This window comes from Schistocerca nitens, chromosome 9 (genome assembly GCF_023898315.1).
Source record: "Schistocerca nitens isolate TAMUIC-IGC-003100 chromosome 9, iqSchNite1.1, whole genome shotgun sequence".
In the NCBI taxonomy this organism is placed as follows: Eukaryota; Metazoa; Arthropoda; class Insecta; order Orthoptera; family Acrididae; genus Schistocerca; species Schistocerca nitens.
In genome coordinates, this window is record NC_064622.1 from 62,930,949 (window position 1) to 62,952,167 (window position 21,219).

Here is a 21,219-nt window from a genome sequence, read left to right on the forward strand (position 1 = left end):
GTTAATATTTGACTCAGCTTCTAAGTTTTACTGTGATAATTCTATTTTAACTGCAACGTCTTGCATGCCAGTGAAAAGGAGACAGGCTGCTATTACAACATTTAATGTTAGTAAAATTTGCGTATAGATATGTAATGTTCCAAACCTCTTTTTCCCCAGGTTCTCAGAGAAGAGTTGAATGCAATAAAGGCTGCCTGCCGTACCTTGGCTGGAACTGGGACATATGAACCTGCCATTACATTCTTGGTTGTACAGAAGCGTCATCATACACGTTTTTTTCCAAAAAGACCAGAAGATTCAGATGGCAAAAATAACAATGTTCCAGCAGGAACTATTGTAGATACTAAAATAACACATCCCAGGCACATTGATTTTTACCTTGTCAGCCACGCAAGCATACAGGTTAGAATGATGACAATATGTTGGATTTTCCACAAGTTAGAGGTTACTTATTTATAAAACACATCAAAATGAAAATATCAGTCATTCAGGACCTGACACAGAAAGTTATAGTCTACATTCAAATTAAGTAGAAAAGCAAATGAAAAATGTTTTATCTAATGTATTTCTTAATTCATTAGGGTGTAAGCCGACCGACAAAATACCGTACGCTATGGGATGATTCCAATATGAGTGTGGACGAGCTGGAGCAGTTGACATATTACCTCTGTCACCTGTTCTCAAGGTGCACTCGCAGCGTTTCGTATCCTGCTCCAACGTACTATGCCCACCTCGCGGCCTACCGAGCACGGACTTATATTGAAGGGTAAGTCTCTCTAGCTTTGTTTCCCTTCATGTCAGTTACTTTCATTTGTGAGATGTCATTTGAAGTTGTCCATGATGGGAACTTAAATTTCATAGAATCTTTTGTTAAGACAATTTTTACACCATGGGGCTTCCTTTAATACTATGGAAGCTCTTTCCTGATTGCCTAACAAATGCTGAAACATTTTTTTTTGTAGTCTGTGTTTTCCACATACTATGGATAGTCATAAAGTTTTAATTATCACTTTGAAAATAGTAGTCACATAATTAATTTATTCTGTCTCTGCAGGTGTGTGTTTGTACTCCTGGCACACACCGAAATCCCTACAGCACCATATTGTAGCATGCTGGCATGAGCCAAAACGAAATGGCATATCATTCCCACCACCCTCTTCGCCATGCTACAGTGTTGTGGTGCGCAGATTTCAGTGTGTGCCAGGACTGCAAACATAGACCTGCAAATAAACGAAGAATTAATCTTGTGACTTTTTTTTTCCAGGTGATAATTAAATCTTTGTCTACCGCTTGTATTCCTTTTGTTGCCAGTTTTGTAGACACCACCTCATTTTTATAATATCTGTTCATATTTAGTGTTCTTCTCTTAACACCTCATCTGAAGCTCTTTCATTCTCTTCTTTCCTTGTTTTCTCCGCATTGTGTGTCTGATTTTCTTGTGATGCTGTATTACAGGTGTAAGATGGGGTTCCTAACCTGCTAAAATAGCACTGCCCTGGACAGAACTTGCTTAATACACAGCTTCCTTCCCCGTTCTCCCAAATAGGGATGTGTCTCACAAGTGTATCAAGAGTCCAGAAGGGTTTTGCCTATATGTAGTGAATTTCTACACCACAGTTGTTTTTGCGCGCTCTCTCTCACTCTCTCTCTCTCTCTCTCTCTCTCTCTCTCTCTCTCTCACTCACTCACACACACACACACACACACACACACACACACACACACACACTTTGCTTTTTATGATGACAGGTGTTAGTGAACTAGCATGTCTTTAACATTTTTCTTCCCATCCTGGCAAAATGTTACAAATTGTTGTGATGTTGAAACCAGTTTACAAAGATGACTCAATGGAAAAGAACTTGAGTGTGAGTGGTTGTACGTTTCAAAAATAGTGAGCTGTCAATTGATGACAAACCTCATTCTGAACATCCACATATCCTAACAGATGAAAATATGTCAAATTGTGCTCAAAGCCTCATGGCAGAAAATCGAACAGGTAGCAGAGTTATTTGGGTTGTCTCAGAGCTGGGTTCACAACTTTTCACAGAAGATTTGGGGGTGAGAAGGGCCACTGCCAATTTTATATCCCAGGTTCTGACTGTCTGGCTAAAGGAGCATCACTTGGAAGCATGCTGTGCTTTGAAGGGATAGCTCTGAACTGAACCAGAATTTTTTAGATGTGGGGCTATGGTTAGAAGTCTGACATTTAATAACAGTTGGGCCTGCAGAAGACACCATCGTTGCCTCACCCAGGAAAAATGTGGCAAGTGAAGTTGGAGACAATAATCATTTGTTCATTCAGAACTCGTGCCACCGTGTCAGAACACCAACAGAGTTCTGCATTTTGAGGTTCTGAGAAGACTGGGTAATAGTGTGAGAGTTAAAAAAGGCCTAATCAGTGGCAAGATGGAGGCTGATTATTCCACCATGGGAATGTTCCCTCTCTCACAGCCAGTTTTCAGCCAAAAACAGCACAATTCCTTAGCCCCCATATGTTATACAGTTGGTTAGCTCCAAGCTGTTCATTTTTGTTTGTTTGTTCTTATTCTACACATTTGAAAGAATGGTCACCGACGTGGTGTGGCGGTAGCATATTGTCGTGTCGGTCTGACGGGAAACGAGACTGCTGCTGCCGAGGTTGCAATCCTCGTACCTCGACCCACTAATTCTTGTATTCCCTCCGATGATCTCTGTGTTGCTGTCTGTCAGGAGGTGTGGTCACTTTGGCATTGCCAGGTTAGGTTAGGTTAGGTTAGGTCTTCCCTTTGTGGGAATAAGCTCTTGCAAAATCTCTGTCTCCTCCTCCTCCCCTCCCCTCCCAAGGCAGTCAGCAGAATAGTGAATGTCTTTGGCAACTCTCATGATTTTCATTAAAATTCTCAGCAGTTGTTGGGGCTGAACTGGTTGCCAACAACACAATCCCTAGCCCACAGTTAAGATGATGTAACACAGTAACTGTGGGCGTAAGATTTTTGATACTTCCAGTGTTGGGGATTTTGCAAATTATTCTGCATTAGGCTTTTGAGGAAAGAAATTTCCATATTAACATGTAATTAAATTGGGTCACTACATTAAATTTAGTGTTTTTTGATACTATCTGGCATATTGAAACTGATGGATAGTAGTGTCCTTTTAGTAGTCAGAATTGATGGATAGTAGCAAAATGAATACTGAATGGCAAGTTGCAGCTTTGCAAGTGTAGTTGAGGCACTTTCAGTACAAATACTTTTGAGAGATGGGCTTGTTAGACGTTGAAATACTGGCTAATTAGTGTCATAACTCCACACCCTTTAAAGGTCAATCTGTGCCGCTTGTTATTCCTGTGGTCTTTTTTTCTTCCACTGGCCCCAATTTTCAATATGAACAAAGGTTTTAATGAAGTATAAGCATGAAAACACTTATTAATTTGTAAGAATTACATAGTTGTGAATTTATATTTCCTTCTCTCTTCCCCTCAAAGTATCTAACATAGTTTTCCTGCCAATCAATGAACTGTATATAGTACATCTCACTAAAGGGACAGATGGTAGTCTCCCATCTTGATGATATTCCAGCAGATTGGTACCATATCTCTGTCACTTTGATGTCTCAATGAAAGTGGCACCTTGATCCTCATTGACATTATATACAATTCAGGGAAAAGTCAAGGCAGCTGTTTAGACAGTGAGCCGTGAGGGTTGTCAAACAGCTTCCTCCTCCTCCTCTCTCTCTCTCTCTCTCTCTCTCTCTCTCTCTAACTCACACACACACATACACACACACACACACACACACACACACACACACACACACACACCGCACAGCAATACTCCAGAAGAGGGCAGACAAGCACTGAGTAGACCTACTGCTAACTCCAGCATTTTGGGTTGGAATGCAACATTGTGTGGGATCGCAAGCAGCAAGTCTTGAGGGGGTGACGAAGGGTAAGGGATAGTAGTGTACGGGTGGGGAGAGAGACAGATGCTCTCCGGTGAAGTGTGCAGGGACTAGACCGCCGACAGGCACAGCATCGGGAAGTTGTGGGGCAGGGAGGTGGCAAACAAAAGGAGCAAAAGAGGAGAGGAGCAGGAAGAGACTGGTGGATGCATTGGCAGAGGGCTGCAAATAAACAGGGTGGGAGATGAGAATGGGGAGGAGAAGATAGGACAGAGGGGATGGAAACTGTTGGGTGGATGGTGCAGGGACACTATGTTACTGTAGGTTGAGGCCAGGACAATTATTGGAGTGGAGAACATGCTGTAAGGTTAACTCCCAGCTGCACAGTTCAGAAAAGCTGGTGTGGAGGGAAGGATCTCCCACATTAAAGACACCAACCACTTTCTTCCCAACTCTCCACCATCCCCCTCTCTCCCTTTGCCTCCTGGATCCCCAGTCATCACTGTCGATGCCATCTCCCTAACGACCGACATTCCCCACGCCCACAGTCTTACCGCTATCGAACACTGCCTCCTCCTCTCCGACGGCTCCGTCTGCACCTCTGTCCACACGGAGCCCACTGACCACTGAAAGTACCTGCATTTTGACAGCTGTCTTACCTTTCACACCGAAGACTCCCTCCCGTATAGCCAGGATATCCAGGAACAGCATGTATGCATTGACAAACTCCTTTGCTCAGTATGCTGATGGTCTCCCAAGGGCCTTCACAGACTGGCACTATCCCCCAGACTTAGTCTGCAAACAGATCCCCATGCCATTTCCCCTCACACCCCCATTCCTCCCACCACCTCCAAGAACCAGCCACAAAGGAGTGTCACCTTCATCACCCAGTATCACCCGGACTGGAACAGTAGAACCGTATCCGTCACCGTGGCTTCGATTACCTATCATCGTGTCCCGAAATGAGGGACATCCTATCAGACATACTAACCACCTCTCCCGAAGTGGTGTTCCGTCGCGCGACCGACCTCCACGGCGTCCTCCCAATTCGGAACACTTGCTACGAGGATGATATCCCTGTGGAAGACTCGGGTGCAAAACCTGCCCAATCCACCCACCCAGCACTTCCTATTTCAGTCCTGTCACAGGTTTATCCTATCCCATCAGGGGCTTGGCCACTTTTGAAAGCAGCCGTGTCATTTACTAGATTGGTTGCAATCATTGCTCAGCATTTTTATTGGTATGACTGCCAACCAGCTGTCCACCAGGATGAATGGCCTCTGCCAAACTGTTGCCAAGAGCAAAGTAGACCATCCTGTGGCACAGTATGCAGCTGAACATAACACACTTGATTTCAGTGGCTGCTTCACTAAGCAAGCCATCTAGATCCTTCCATCCACCACCAGCTTTTCTGAACTGCACAGATGGGAGTTCTCCATACAACACATTTTCCACTCCCATAATTATCCCGGCCTAAACCTACGGTAACGTACTATCCCCACACCGTAGCGCGCACGTTTTACTGATGAAGGCTGTGGCCGAAAGACGTATGTCTAATTGTGCCTGTCTGTAACTTGACGTGTCTTCTTTACAGTAAGGAGCTATCTGTCTTTTCCTACATTGTTGATACTCTTACCTGGAGTTTCCATTGTTTGATTTCAGCCTTTAGGTTTGTGTTTTTTTTATTCTGTAACTGAAATTTAATGGATTCCTTTTAGTACTCGTGTGCGTAATTTCACACTTCTCATTATTTAGAGTCAATTTCCACTTTTCAAACCATACAGATATCATATCTGAATTGTTTTGCAATTTGTTTTGATCACCTGATGACCTTATGTGATGGTAAATGACAGATCATCTGCAAACACTCTGAGAGGGCTACTCAGGTTGTCTCCTAAATCGTTTTTGTAGATGGAGAACTGCAGAGGTCCCATAACACTTTGTTGGGGAATGTCGGATTTAATTCTGTTTTGCTTGATAGCTTTCCATCAGTTACTAAGAACTGTGACCTTTCTGACAAGAAATACAATTTGATATTCCCTGTTAATAGCAGTCATTACCTTGTGAGAATAAAGAACAAGTGGAAGTTCACAAGAACAGTATTTTATGTATCCATGTTGGTTGTTTGTCAATAAATTGTTCTCTTTGAGGTAACTCATGATCGAACACAGTGTATGTTCCAAAACTCTACTGCAAAACTGCATTAGCGATAGTGGTCTGCATTTCAGGAGGTTACTCCTATTTCCTTTGTTCGGTATTGGTGTGACTTGTGTAACTGTCCAGTCATTAGGTACGGATCTTTCAACAAGTGAGCGGTTATAAATGGTTTCTAAGAGCAAAGCTGCTGTATCAGCACACTCTGAAAGAACTTTTTGTCTAAGAAATGAATAACAGTTTCTTAGTGATACCCAAATTTCTTTCACACTTGCAGCCACTTTAGATTCTAAGTTGGAATTCATCATAATTTCCGTTCTCCATTTCCAAAGTATAAGACGTATACTCAATTTAGGAAATCTGTAAAGGTTCATCCACACAATGCCTCCTCCTCCTCCTCCTCCCCCCCCCCCCCCCCCACACATCCCAATCTTGCACATGTGCCTAAATTTCCAACAGGGCAAGCAAGCATGAGAAATTTCTTTGAATTTGAGGGCATTGTTGTAGCGCATTGCTTCCAGGGTTTAGTGGGAAATTATTGCGCTGCTTACCAAGCGAAAGGCAATTTAATTGGTTCTGCTTGTGCAGGTGCGGGCATGTGGGCGCATGTTTCATTGTGTACTGTGTTGTGGTTTTAATTTCATTTATTCAACATGCACCATTACAATATTTATAATACTAAATGTTTAGATACCAAAATACACGAGAGTAATAATCTTAATTATAATGAGTTACGATCATATGGATGAAAAGTATTCACACTAGAAAACTTCTGTATGATTGATTTGAGGCTTCCAGGTAGTACATAATAAAAAAAATGTGCTAATGATTATATTCACAACAGTAAACGTGTGTATGATCGATATAAGGTTTTCATGTTTTATCAACGAGCGAGCTGCCTGTGTGTTGTGGTTATGCTTTAAGGTGATGTATGTGCAATGATATCTGTTGACAGGCAGTAACTAAGAATCAAAATAAACAGCTGTAAACAAAAAGAAACATTGTCATAATAGTTACTGTGTGTGTATTAAGCAATTCAACCCTAGCCCAAATTTTCAACTCTGTACTACTATGGTAACAGGGCTGGAATTACTAAGTGATTCTAACAGCTTTATGGTGATAAAATGTAAAATATTTCTACAAAAATAATTGACTTATTGAGAGATCCATGCACAGCGTTGAAATTATTAACTCCATAGTTGCTTGCTATAATTAAGCTATGTATAAGTTATAGTTATGTATTATGTACTATGTTTGAAATATAAAAACACACACAATTTAGTTAAAAAAATACCACACACTACATAATAATACTGTAATTTTCCCATGTGCCTTGTGTAACACAGATATTATTAGTAGACCAAAGAATGCCTGCAGTTCTGTAGAGTTAAGTTGAACCTAGGGTTCAAGGTATGAGTGTAGAATTTTACTGTCATCTGCACAATTATTGATATGCATTACTGTTACATTCTGCATTTGATTGGTGATCAAAAGCCTGAGACAGTCTGTCCTTGCTGTAATTGTGGTCTAAGAATATGTGTAATATGTGCAGTTTCACATATTACGTTCCTTGAAGCCTGCTTGTGCACATTAGGTGGTACAGTGTTACGTACTGTATTTTACTGACTGCACTTCTTTCTTTGAAAAATTGCCTCCAAAATTCAGGTACATCTTATATTCTAAAGTAATATAAAAATATCCAGTGTTTTATGTAAAATTCCCACCAGTCTTAAAATGACTATATATTCGATGCTGTGGGAAACCCCTCTCTACCTGGCAACAATGGATTCAACTGACAGTAGAAGTGCACCGATGCTTTGAACAAGAGTTGCGGGGATTCAGAAGCTTGCTGACACTGTCTCCCTTTCACCCTTCCATCACAAACCCAGAACACTGTGTAGCCTGTGATGCATCATTGCAGCCTACAATGCCAGTGAACTTGAAACAGATGTGTGTTATTGGTAACTAGATACTTTCGTAATGGAAAAAAATAAAAGTATTCATATGATGTGGGCTATAAATCGAAAGTAATAGCATATACAGAACAACATGGAAACAGATCAGCATTTCGGCCTCCACCAACAGAAAAAAATCATTTGAGATTGGTGGGCTAGTGAAGAACTGAAAAAAAATGAGAAAGAGGACTGAATGCAGAGTGACCAAAACTAGATGATGCCTTATTGTAATGGATTCAAGGAAACCGTCATAATGGCATTGGAATACAGAGATGATTGAAATACGTGCTTGTAAGCTAGCACTACAGTGGAACTTAACAGGCTTATAAAGCATCATAAACTTAGCATGCAAACCAAAACCAAAATACCTCAGAAAATGCCAAAAGAATATGAGGAGAAAACATTATCCTTCCACAGCTTTATTATTCAACATGAAAAGAAAACCAGTGTGGGGCTAAACCAAATATGGACAAAACTTCTCCAACGTTTGATGTGCTCAGTAACATACTGTTGCTATGGAAGGTGCTAAAACTGTAACTATAAAAACAAGTGGTCATGGAAAACTGCACTACATTGTTGTCCTTTCATGTTGTGCTGACAATACTAAACTTTATCTAATAATCACTTTTAAGTGCAAAACAGTGCCAAAACCTGAAATACTGCACAGATGTTGTAGTTCACGTACATGACAAGGTTTGGATGGCTGAGGCGGGTATGAAATTATGGATTAACAGAATGTGGGAGAGAAGGAAAGGTGCTTTATTCAATAAGAGTTCTCTTCTTGTACTAGATCAGTTTAGTAGCCATTTGAAAAATTCTGTGGAACAGAAATTGAGACAGGGAAACACAGAGCTTGCTGTAGTTTTGGGAGGACTGACTTCACAATTGCAGCCTCTTAATGTCTCGATAAATAAACCATTTAAAGTGTATGAAGAAGAAGAAGAAGAAGAAGAAGGTTCACATAATGATTTTCAGGGATTTTAAAGGTCAGTTCGGTTTTATAAACTATTTTTTTTTTTTTTTTTTTTTAATCTGGCTGTGCAATCTATCACTCACATCCGCTTCATCTCTGATCTGTATATCTTCCTGAATCATATCTGCAGCATCATCATCATCATCATCATCATCATCATCATCATCATTCTCATCTTCATTTCCAAAAATTGATTCATTATCACTCTTTTGTAAATCTGCTAAAACCTGCTCAAGACTATAGCGCATTTCAAAAGGTGTATCGTCATCCATGATGAATAAAATAAAACACCACATGTCACTTCAACAAAATGCAATTCCTAACTGTGAATTTGTTGTGTGTGTGTGTGTGTGTGTGTGTGTGTGTGTGTGTGGAAAGAGAGAGAGAGAGAGAGAGAGAGTAGGAGCACTATTGCCAAGTTCTTATTTTCATAGTAAAGTTGAATAGAACATTGGAAATCACATATTGTCTACCAGGAATATTTCCTGACCCCATTGCAATAATTTCAAATTGCTGTTCTACAAATGTGATATGAACATAAATATTTTACCCTGTTATAGTAAAAAGTCTTTAAAAGCATATCTGGAGGATGAGAAGTCCACACCAACATTAAAACTGTTTCTTTGTAGTTAAATGAGCTTTGGGCTCTAAAAAGACCCCTGACACCAATAAAATCTTCAAAATAAAAATAATTCATTCTCAAAAATTCAGAAAAGGTAATATAAAGGCAGCTTCTTAACCACCCAACTGCAAATAACACATTGCGAGTCGTAGTTCGAATTTCTAAAATGTTCTGATGTTGAGAAAGCTGTTTATGCATAGTGCAAGAATGTACTTCAATCATCAGAAAAATTATAAGCCACTGGTATGTTGTGCAAACTGTCAAAGCCATTTGACACTGTAAATCACAATATCTTTTTAATTAAATTGGAGTATTATAGTGTGGCAGAAAATGCCACAAAATGGTTCATATCATCTCTCTTTGACAGTAAGTAGGAAGGAGTTCTGTATTAAGGTTTCATTCATCACCCAACTGAGAACTTGTTACATGCAGTGTCCGACAAGGTTCCACCATATGCCCTTTCCCTTATGTGTGTTAATGATCTTTCATCAGTGACATTGCAAGATGCCAATTTTGTTATGTTTGCTGTTGATACAAACATTGTAATAGCAAATGAAGTATAGTTTCAGAAACAGTGGTTAATGAAATATTCATGGACATTAATACACTGGCGTGCAAAACTTAAGGATGAAAGGAACTTCCACGTGATGTGTCACTGCCAAGTAACATAGCTTGAGGAAACTTTGTCAGTGTGTGGAAAGAACTTGTACTGATAACTAAAAGAAATCCACAGTAAAATGAACAGAAATGTCAGTGTATTCAAAGACAATAGTTACATTGAAGCCATGACAATTTATAATAGTCTCCTGGACCTTACAAAAGATATGATATGGTTCTTAATAGAGTGCATGATCACCATGGATGGCAATGTGTTCTGTGCAGTGAGCTGCCACGCTGGCCACAAGGAAGGAAAGGAGTTCTTGTGGTAGAGCATTCAATTCCTTCAACAATGTTCCTGGGTGCATTATGTATTTACACATCTTGCCATTTGAGGGTTCCATCAACAATGTTCCTAGGTTCATTATGTATTTACACATCTTGCCATTTGAGGATATGTCCAGCACCGTCAAACTAATCATTTTGATGGTCCAGGTGTTACGGTGTGAGGCATAATGTTGCATGGGTGATCTGATCTCTAGATCCTCAGATGTGCTACACATTGAACAGCACAGGTGGAGCAGCTCTTGGAATGAGAGGATATTCAGCAAATGGACTGGTCTGCTTGTTACCCTGACTTAAATCCCATCAAACATGTGAGAGATGCATTGGGGAGACATGTTGCAGCACATCCACATACACACACTCGTGTGTGTTTCTTGCTGTTACCTTCTGTACTGTACTGCAGCAGGTCGTTCTACATACAATCAGGGTCTTTGAGCGATGTTACTTGGCAGTGACATATCACGCAAAAGTTACTTTTGTCTTTAAGTTTTCCGTATGAGTGTTTATGCAGTCCAGCATTTACTATAGATTTTCTCACAGTATATGTCTAAAATTTTATTTCATGTGTAGAGAAGAGGTTGAAAGTGTTAAATTCTTACGATTACAACTCGATAGTAAATTTAATTTGGAGGAGTATATGATAAAACTGCTGAAGTGCCTAAACAAATCATTATTTGCAATGTGGACATTGTCATAGATTGGTGATATGAAAATTTAAAAAAGGCTTTCATTCTCAACTAATTTCACTTCCATAATGTTGTACAAGGCTATTTTTGGGGGAACTCATGAGGTCAAGCGAAAATATTCTGAGTCTAAAACTGTTGTGTGAACTCGAGTCATGCAGAAGACTCTTCAGGGAACTGGAGATTCTGAGTGCTTGCCCCAGAATATTTACTCCCTCATTAAATTTGTCATAAAGAACTATGAAATTCATACAAGAAATAAGAATAATCTTCAAAAAGATTTGAAGTACCTTTCTTTGGTCCAGAAATAACTTGCCAGCAGCTGAGAGAGAAAAAAAAGAAACACTTAGCTAGTAATAAAATTCAGTTTGACTTTTCTAAAGTTTTGGTGGCCAACTCCTCCAGCTTCATTGTCAAATTTCGTAGTAGAATCAATTGATGTGTATATTTTATTAATAATATCAAATAACAAGTATTATTCAAAATCTTATTTGTGTATTTCCTCAGTGCAGTAATGTGATCAGCGTAAATAAGTGAAAAATTTATACTCTGTAGGTCTTGCATATTATGACTCATATAAATACTTGGAGTGGCATTGTATTATTTTATCTTATTCCGACATAATCTGTTTTCCTAAAGATGTCAGTAGAATTCAAAAAAATATGAAAGCTTTCCACACAAATAGAGAAAACTAATTTAGTTTACTTCTGGGGTGCAGCTGTTCACATAAACCTGCAGTAATATTTTACCAATTACTCATTACAGATGGACTTTTCCTTGTTTTGCATTGTGTAATTTTAAGGATTAAATGCATTAAGGTCTTGTTTTCACTAATTACTTTCTTTTACATTTTCAGACAACCTATAGACCTGGACAAATTGTCAGAAGAACAAGCTCAGAGAGACATTAAAGACAACATTATCAAAGACTTTCCAATGTTTTTTGTATAATCTTGGATTTATATATACTGAAATATTGTTTTAAAACTGTCATAATTATGACTCCATCATACAGCAGTGTATTAGTATTATGCTGTTTTTGTAATTTATAAAGTTTTAATTTACTGTTAACAATTATTGTGGAATTCTAGGTTTCCGCAACTTTTTAATGGCTGAGGAAGTAGTGTACTGTGGAAATGGAATGGAATTAGCTTTCTAATAAAATTTTTTGCTTGGATAATTCTCAGATTATTATTGACCTGTTATGTAAATGATAAATCGTTTTGTATCGGTGCTGCAGTTTATGCTGAGCTAATGGAAAGAGGAATGTTGGTGCTTTTAAGTAAAGTGTGAGATTAGCCTCGTTCCATCTCGTACTACAGCTGAGTGCTCTGACTTGTAATTAAAGACCGTCAAGATTGTCATATTCATTTTTTGCTGCGGGTTCATCTCTTGTGGATACTATGTTTAATTTTCCGGTATTTGTGCAAATGAGCCTATGCAGGACTGAGCAACATACTTAGAAATAGTTGATAGCTTTCCCCTGGATCCACATTTTTTTCTTCATTATTTTAATACAAGCTCATATTCTCACTTCAGGCAAAATTGCTTCAGCCTCCTCCTCAGTTTTTTGCTCTTGATCGTCTTGCCATTGCTGAACTTTCAATAAATTGTTTGTGGTGTTAACTGTTTCACATCCTTGGTATTATAATAGCAGAACAGTTATTTAGTGGACTGTGTGCAGAAGCCTCACATGTAATCCATTACAAATTAAGCACTTAGGCCTACACAATTTCAAAACAGTGAGCATCACTCAGCTTTTTCAGTTAATTGTTCGGCCACACATTGTGTTGCTTTCATACAGAATGTGGTATTTCTCTACATTACATAGGTGGGAAGGTATGCTAAATACCATTCTACAAGTTAGGGTCACAATGGCATGTATTTTGAAAGTGTGTCATCCACTTACTGTGTTACGCTTTAAACAAATTAATATACATTTATTTGTTAGTGACCAGGACAGACCTTTATCACAGTTAAGTCCTGCTGCTGTTTAACAAGGTTCCAATTGTGATTACTGAAGTTGTGTTGTCTTTAATTGTGCTACATTTAAATACTTTTTTAATCAAGTTAGCAAAATATTGCAGTGCTCGTGCTACTCTCCGCCTGGCAGTGTCGCATGATTGCCTATGTATTTCTCCTTTAATTTGTTGCTTCCTGTCCATCAGATCCTATTTGTATGCTTTATTAGAACAAGCCACTTGTTATACTATTAAAAGCACATTAAAATCATGTTATGTGATTGGCAGTGTTCGCCCTGACTGTCCAGCCCCATGATATACAGGATTTCCCATTTACCTCGACCGCCCTAAATAACGGTTTGTCCAGATACAAATTACAAAATATTTCAAGCAAATGTCCTTTAGCCATCAGGTGGACATCAATCAGCATTAGTGCCTTCGTTGTACCTTTGTTTTTTACAAAGATATGAACAGCGGTATTACTTTTTTAAATGATACTCTGTATTTTTTATGCAGTAATTCATTTCCTCTCCTAAAGACCTATTCAAAAATTTATCACGGTGTACCATTCGCTGAAACATGACGACATAACCCAACATTGACTCTGAGCTTGGGATCACAAACTCGTCCACTTGCTGGAGTTGTCAGAAAACAAATGAAAACCAAGTAAAAACATAACACAAAACTGGCTTTGACTCTCCTGTACCATTGCCCAGGAGTAGAACATTCAGAGGCGCTCAGAGTGGTGAACCTGGATACCGATACACTGGTGCACTCGTTGAATGATGAATTATTTACTGCTTCCAGTGTTGCCTGCTGAAGAGAATGACAAGCAAGCACGATACGTTCCCGCATGTCGTGTGGAGTTGTTGGAATATCGTGATAGATGTCTTTAATGCATCCCCAAAGAAAAAAGGTCAGAGGATTTAAATCAGGAGACCTTGCAAGCAAAGTAACTGTTCTCCTCGACCAACCCAACTGGCAGGATACCTTCGGTTCAGAACAAGACTTGCACGCAAGGCATTATGTGCTGGACATCCATCGTGTTGATACCACATAAGCATTCTGGTTCTTAGCGCCACTTCATCCAGAAGTGGAGGAAGAATTTGTCTGAGGAAGTTGGCATACGCTGTGCCTACCATTAATGAAATAAGGACCAATAATTAATTGTAGTACCAAGCATCCCACACCAGACGTTAACTCTCCATTGACGCTGATGTTCCTCCTGTGTAAACCTTTGTGGGTTGTTCTTGGTCAAATAATGCATGTTCTTGTATCTACCTGTCCTTTATTTGAGAAGGAACATTCATCGGTAAATAGAACATTGGAGAAGTAGTTATGGTTGGCGAGGATTTGCTGCTGTGCCCACTGACAGAACTGTACACGGTTCTGGAAATCATTCCCATGCAATTCTTGATGTAGATGTACATGGTAAGGATGGAACCGATGACCTGTAAGAATACGATGTACACTGGTTTTAGGAATGCCAATCTCGTGTTCAATCTGTCGTGGATTCATAGCAATGGAAGCTAGAACAGTAACTTCGGCAGCTTCATCTGTGTGAGTACGACGACGATTGCATTGTCATGGGTTGAAACTTAAGGTTTCCTGAAGCGTTGCAACAAGGCAAGAAAACACCCGTCAGGAAGGTGGGTTCTTGTCAGGATATCATTCTCTGTACAGTTCTGCTGCCTGCGTAGTATTTCACCTACCTTCAACAACAACAATAAAAGAAACATTATGTTGACACAGTTTGTAGGGAGGACAGCCTTTACTTTATGCCTACTCTACACAACAGTATCCAAAAGGACTAAACTACTGTACTAAATGTACCCATACATAAGCAAACAGTATTGCAATTACTGTTCTGCTAACTTACATTCCCCATAGATGTAGCATTTCTACCGTCTCTTCGTTGGTGTACATTCTACTCACACAACCAACTCTTCAACTGACAATGGTTGACAGAATGACGGGTGTACATTCTACTTATGCTTACATTTGTCCTCTGTCAATGTCAGCACTTCGATGTGTTCCATTACCCCAAGTATCTGCACTAAGCGCTGGGAGCACGTCATTGTTGTGTTAAGTAATTAATTACACTGTGTTTCAGTGAATGGTACATTGTGATACATTTTTGAATAGGTTTTTAGGAAAGGAAGTGAATTACTGAATAAAAAATACAGGGTGCCATTGAAAAAAGTCATACTGCTGTATGCTGCAACAAAGGCCAATCATGCTGACTGATGTCCCCCTGGCGGCTAAAGAACATTTGCTTGAGACACTTAGTAATTTGCATCTGGACAAACAGTTATTTAGGATGGTCAAGATAAATGGGACACCCTTTATACGTCGTCCAGACTGATGCACATAGTCTGGAACACAGCTAAAAATGCACTGACATTGTCCAGGAGCATTTGACCATGCTTATGCATAACTTCAAATGTTCAAAGATGAGGCTATGTCAAAACGACAGTGTGATTAAAGAGATGGGATATTGCTACAGTTTTAGTTACCTCTGAAAGTTTTCAGTAGACAGTGTTAATATCATTTGAGGTTAACATTTCAGTATTTCTCAGACTAGAGTAGCTGTGCTCAAATCATTCAGAGTCACAATCAAAAGATAAGTGTATGTATGTACTCTTTGATGGAAGAAACTTGGTAAACCTGAGGTGACTGTTTACCTGTGTTAAGTGTTTTGTGTACATTGAGATATGGAAGGCAAGATTGAATGTCTATGAAGAATGCATAATGCGTGCATAATTACTTTAATAAACACTTAACATATTGTCTAATGAAGTGAAGTGATCCAGTTACTACAAGATAAAAAAGATTTTATTCAGTCCTCATCACATAATGACATACCTAATACTGGTTCCGGCTAGTTACAGGTATAACCTGTTGTGACAGTAATTTAAACCAAATACACAGTTGAGAGGGTTTTTTTTTTCTATACAAAAACACTAAGTCTGAGTATGGAGCAGTCTCTGCCGTTACATAAATTAGAAAGACGCCCAATTGGGGATGGTGATCTGGCACTGTTCCTCTCACAACTAATGAAAAGAAAGCAACAGGTAGTTATAAAATCAAGTCAAGAAAATTATTCACAAGATGGGAGGAAAGAAAAAAATTATCAGGAAGTCCCCCAATTTTAAATTTGCCACATATCTGCTTTATTATTATTATTATTATTATTATTATTATTAATGATTTTCCATAAGTAAAAATTTCTGTTCTGTTTTATTTCCATGTACCCAACTCCTGTATATACTGCAAATGGAATTGTAGAATCAGATTTTGAAAACAGTCTCAAGATGTATCTGATACTTTAATGCAGTGTTACGCAACTGTTGTGCTGTGGCACTGTAGTGTGCCACCACAAAATGACAGGTGTGACATGAACATATCCATATTGTCATAAGAAATTAACAGATTTTGCTTACAGACAAAGTGCAAACTGTATGTTGTTGTTGTTGTTGTTGTTGTTGTTGTTGTGGTTGTTGTTGTTGTTGTTGTTGTGGTTGTTGTTGTTGTTGTTGCTGCTGCTGCTGTTGTGGTCTTCAGTCCTGAGACTGGTTTGATGCAGCTCTCCATGCTACTCTATCCTGTGCAAGCTTCATCATCTCCCAGTACCTACTGCAGCCTACATCCTTCTGAATCTGCTTAGTGTATTCATCTCTTGGTCTCCCTCTACGATTTTTACCCTCCACTCTGCCCTCCAATACTAAATTGGTGATCCCTTGATGCCTCAGAACATGTCCTACCAACCGATCCCTTCTTCTAGTCAAGTTGTGCCACAAACCCCTCTTCTCCCCAATTCTATTCAGTACCTTCTCATTAGTTATGTCATCTATCCATCTAATCTTCAGCATTCTTCTGTAGCACCACATTTCGAAAGCTTCTATTCTCTTCTGGCCCAAACACTCCGTGTGCATACCGGGGGGAGTCATTCCAGATGTGGAAAGGGTCCTTCCGGATGCCATGAAGGGTACAGGGTGCACCCATCTGCAGGTGGTCGCTCATGTCGGCACCAATGATGTGTGTCGCTAGATCGGAGGAAATCCTCTCTGGCTTCCGGCGGCTATCTGATTTGGTGAAGACTGCCAGTCTCGCTAGGGGGATGAAAGCAGAGCTCACCATCTGCAGCATCGTCAACAGGACTGACTGCGGACCTTTGGCACAGAGCCGAGTGGAGGGTCTGAATCAGAGGCTGAGACGGTTCTGCGACCATGTGGGCTGCAGATTCCTCGACTTGCGCCATAGGGTGGTGGGGTTTCGGGTTCCGCTGGATAGGTCAGGAGTCCACTACACACAACAAGCGGCTACACGGGTAGCAGTGGTTGCGTGGCGTGGGCTAGGCGTTTTTTTAGGTTAGATGGCCTTGGGCAAGTACAGAACAGCCTCAACGGGTGCGGGGCAAAGAACAGCCTCAACGGGTGCGGGGCAAAGTCAGGACATGCGGGGACCAAGCAGCAATCGGTATTGTAATTGTCAACTGTCAAAGCTGCGTTGGTAAAGTACCGGAACTTCAAGCGCTGATAAAAAGCACCAAAGCTGAAATCGTTATAGGAACAGAAAGCTGGCTGAAGCCAGAGATAAATTCTGCCAAAATTTTTACAAAGGTACAGACGGTGTTTAGAAAGGATAGATTGCATGCAACCGGTGGTGGAGTGTTCGTCGCTGTTAGTAGTAGTTTATCCTGTAGTGAAGTAGAAGTGGATAGTTCCTGTGAATTATTATGGGTGGAGGTTACACTCAACAACCGAGCTAGGTTAATAATTGGCTCCTTTTACCGACCTCCCAACTCTCCAGCATTAGTGGCAGAACAACTGAGAGAAAATTTGGAATACATTTCACATAAATTTTCTCAGCATGTTATAGTCTTAGGTGGAGATTTCAATTTACCAGATATAGACTGGGACACTCAGATGTTTAGGACGGGTGGTAGGGACAGACCATCGAGTGACATTATACTGAGTGCACTATCCGAAAATTACCTCGAGCAATTAAACAGAGGCCGGCTGGTGTGGCCGTGCGGTTTAGACGCTTCCGTCTGGAACCGCGTGTCCGCTACGGTCGCAGGTTCGAATCCTGCCTCGGGCATGGATGTGTGTGATGTCCTTAGGTTAGTTAGGTTTAATTAGTTCTAAGTTCTAGGCGACTGATGACCTCAGGAGTTAAGTCGCATAGTGCTCAGAACCATTTGAACCAATTAAACAGAGAACCGACTCGTGGAGATAACATCTTGGACCTACTGATAACAAACAGACCCGAACTTTTCGACTCTGTATGTGCAGAACAGGGAATCAGTGATCATAAGGCCATTGCAGCATCCCTGAATATGGAAGTTAATAGGAATACAAAAAAAGGGAGGAAGGTTTATCTGTTTAGCAAGAGTAATAGAAGGCAGATTTCAGACTACCTAACAGATCAAAATGAAAATTTCTGTTCCGACAATGACAATGTTGAGTGTTTATGGAAAAAGTTCAAGGCAATTATAAAATGCGTTTTAGACAGTACGTGCCGAGTAAAACTGTGAGGGATGGGAAAAACCCACCGTGGTACAACAACAAAGTTAGGAAACTACTGCGAAAGCAAAGAGAGCTTCACTGCAAGTTTAAACGCAGCCAAAACCTCTCAGACAAACAGAAGCTAAACGATGTCAAAGTTAGTGTAAGGAGGGCTATGCGTGAAGCGTTAAGTGAATTCGAAAGTAAAATTCTATGTACCGACTTGACAGAAAATCCTAGGAAGTTCTGGTCTTACGTTAAATCAGTAAGTGGCTCGAAACAGCATATCCAGACACTCCGGGATGATGATGGCATTGAAACAGAGGATGACACGCGTAAAGCTGAAATACTAAACACCTTTTTCCAAAGCTGTTTCACAGAGGAAGACCGCTCTGCAGTTCCTTCTCTAAATCCTCGCACAAATGAAAAAATGGCTGACATCGAAATAAGTGCCCATGGAATAGAAAAGCAACTGGAATCACTCAACAGAGGAAAGTCCACTGGACCTGACGGGATACCAATTCGATTCTACACAGAGTACGCGAAAGAACTTGCCCCCCTTCTAACAGCAGTGTACCGCAAGTCTCTAGAGGAACGGAGGGTTCCAAATGATTGGAAAAGAGCACAGGTAGTCCCAGTCTTCAAGAAAGGTCGTCGAACAGATGCGCAAAACTATAGACCTATATCTCTGACGTCAATCTGTTGTAGAATTTTAGAACATGTTTTTTGCTGGAGTATCATGTCGTTTTTGCAAACCCAGAATCTACTATGTAGGAATCAACATGGATTCCGGAAACAGCGATCGTGAGAGACCCAACTCGCTTTATTTGTTCATAAGACCCAGAAAATATTAGATACAGGCTCCCAGGTAGATGCTATTTTTCTTGACTTCCGGAAGGCGTTCGATACAGTTCCGCACTGTCGCCTGATAAACAAAGTAAGAGCCTACGGAATATCAGACCAGCTGTGTGGCTGGATTGAAGAGTTTTTAGCAAACAGAACACAGCATGTTGTTATCAATGGAGAGACGTTAAAGTAACCTCTGGCGTGCCACAGGGGAGTGTTACGGGACCATTGCTTTTCACAATGTATATAAATGACCTAGTAGATAGTGTCGGAAGTTCCATGCAGCTTTTCGCGGATGATGCTGTAGTATACAGAGAAGTTGCAGCATTAGAAAATTGTAGCGAAATGCAGGAAGATCTGCAGTGGATAGGCACTTGGTGGAGGGAGTGGCAACTCTCCCTTAACATAGACAAATGTAATGTATTGCGAATACATAGAAAGAAGGATCCTTTATTGTATGATTATATGATAGCGGAACAAACACTGGTAGCAGTTACTTCTGTAAAATATCTGGGGGTATGTGTGCGGAACGATTTGAAGTGGAATGATCATATAAAATTAATTGTTGGTAAGGCGGGTACCAGGTTGTGATTCATTGGGAGAGTCCTTAGAAAATGTAGTCCATCAACAAAGGAGGTGGCTTACAAAACACTCGTTCGACCTATACTTGAGTATTGCTCATCAGTGTGGGATCCATACCAGATCGGGTTGACAGAGGAGATAGGGAAGATCCAAAGAAGAGCGGCGCGTTTCGTCACAGGGTTAATTGGTAAACATGATAGCGTTACGGAGATGTTTAATAAACTCAAGTGGCAGACTCTGCAAGAGAGGCGCTCTGCATCGCGGTGTAGCTTGCTCGCCAGGTTTCGAGAGGGTGCGTTTCTGGATGAGGTATCGAATATATTGCTTCCCCCTACTTATACCTCCCGAGGAGATCACGAATGTAAAATTAGAGAGATTAGAGCGCGCACGGAGGCTTTCAGACAGTCGTTCTTCCCGCGAACCATACGCGACTGGAACAGGAAAGGGAGGTAATGACAGTGGCACGTAAAGTGCCCTCCACCACACACCGTTGGGTGGCTTGCGGAGTATAAATGTAGATGTAGATAGATGTATTTATCGTCCATGTTTCACTTCCATACATGGCTACACTCCATACAAATACTTTCAGAAACGACTTCCTGACACTTAAATCTATACTCGATGTTAACACATTCCTCTTCTTCAGAAACGCTTTCCTTGCCATTGCCAGTCTACATTTTATATCCTCTCTACTTCGACCATCATCAGTTATTTTGCTCCCCAAATAGCAAAACTCCTTTACTACTTTAAGTGTCTCATTTCCTAATCTAATTCCCTCAGCATCACCCGACTTAATTTGACTGCATTCCATTATCCTCGTTTTGCTTTTGTTGATGTTCATCTTATATCCTCCTTTCAAGACACTGTCCATTCCGTTCAACTGCTCTTCCAGGTCCTTTGCTGTATCTGATAGAATTACAATGTCATCGGTGAACCTCAAGGTTTTTATTTCTTCTCCATGGATTTTTACACCTACTCCGAATTTTTCTTTTGTTTCTTTTACTGCTTGCTCAATATACAGATTGAACAACATCGGGGAGAGGCTACAACCCTGTCTCACTCCCTTCCCAACCACTGCTTCCCTTTCATGTCCCTCAACTCTTATAACTGCCATCT

The 21,219-nt window shown here is 40.3% G+C and overlaps 1 protein-coding gene across 4 annotated transcripts in view; it reads left to right on the forward strand.

Annotated features, from left to right (window-relative positions):
* LOC126202940 (protein argonaute-2-like) overlaps positions 1–12,384 on the forward strand; it is a 250,858-nt gene extending 238,474 nt beyond the window's left edge. For all 4 annotated transcript variants that reach the window (XM_049937038.1, XM_049937035.1, XM_049937037.1 and 1 more), the window contains exons 20-22: positions 160–402; positions 582–766; positions 12,062–12,384. In XM_049937038.1, the coding sequence (XP_049792995.1) occupies positions 160–402; positions 582–766; positions 12,062–12,155 (522 nt within the window). In that variant the 3' untranslated portion in view covers positions 12,156–12,384. The remainder of the gene's footprint in view (positions 1–159; positions 403–581; positions 767–12,061) is intronic.
* Positions 12,385–21,219: the final 8,835 nt, after the last annotated feature.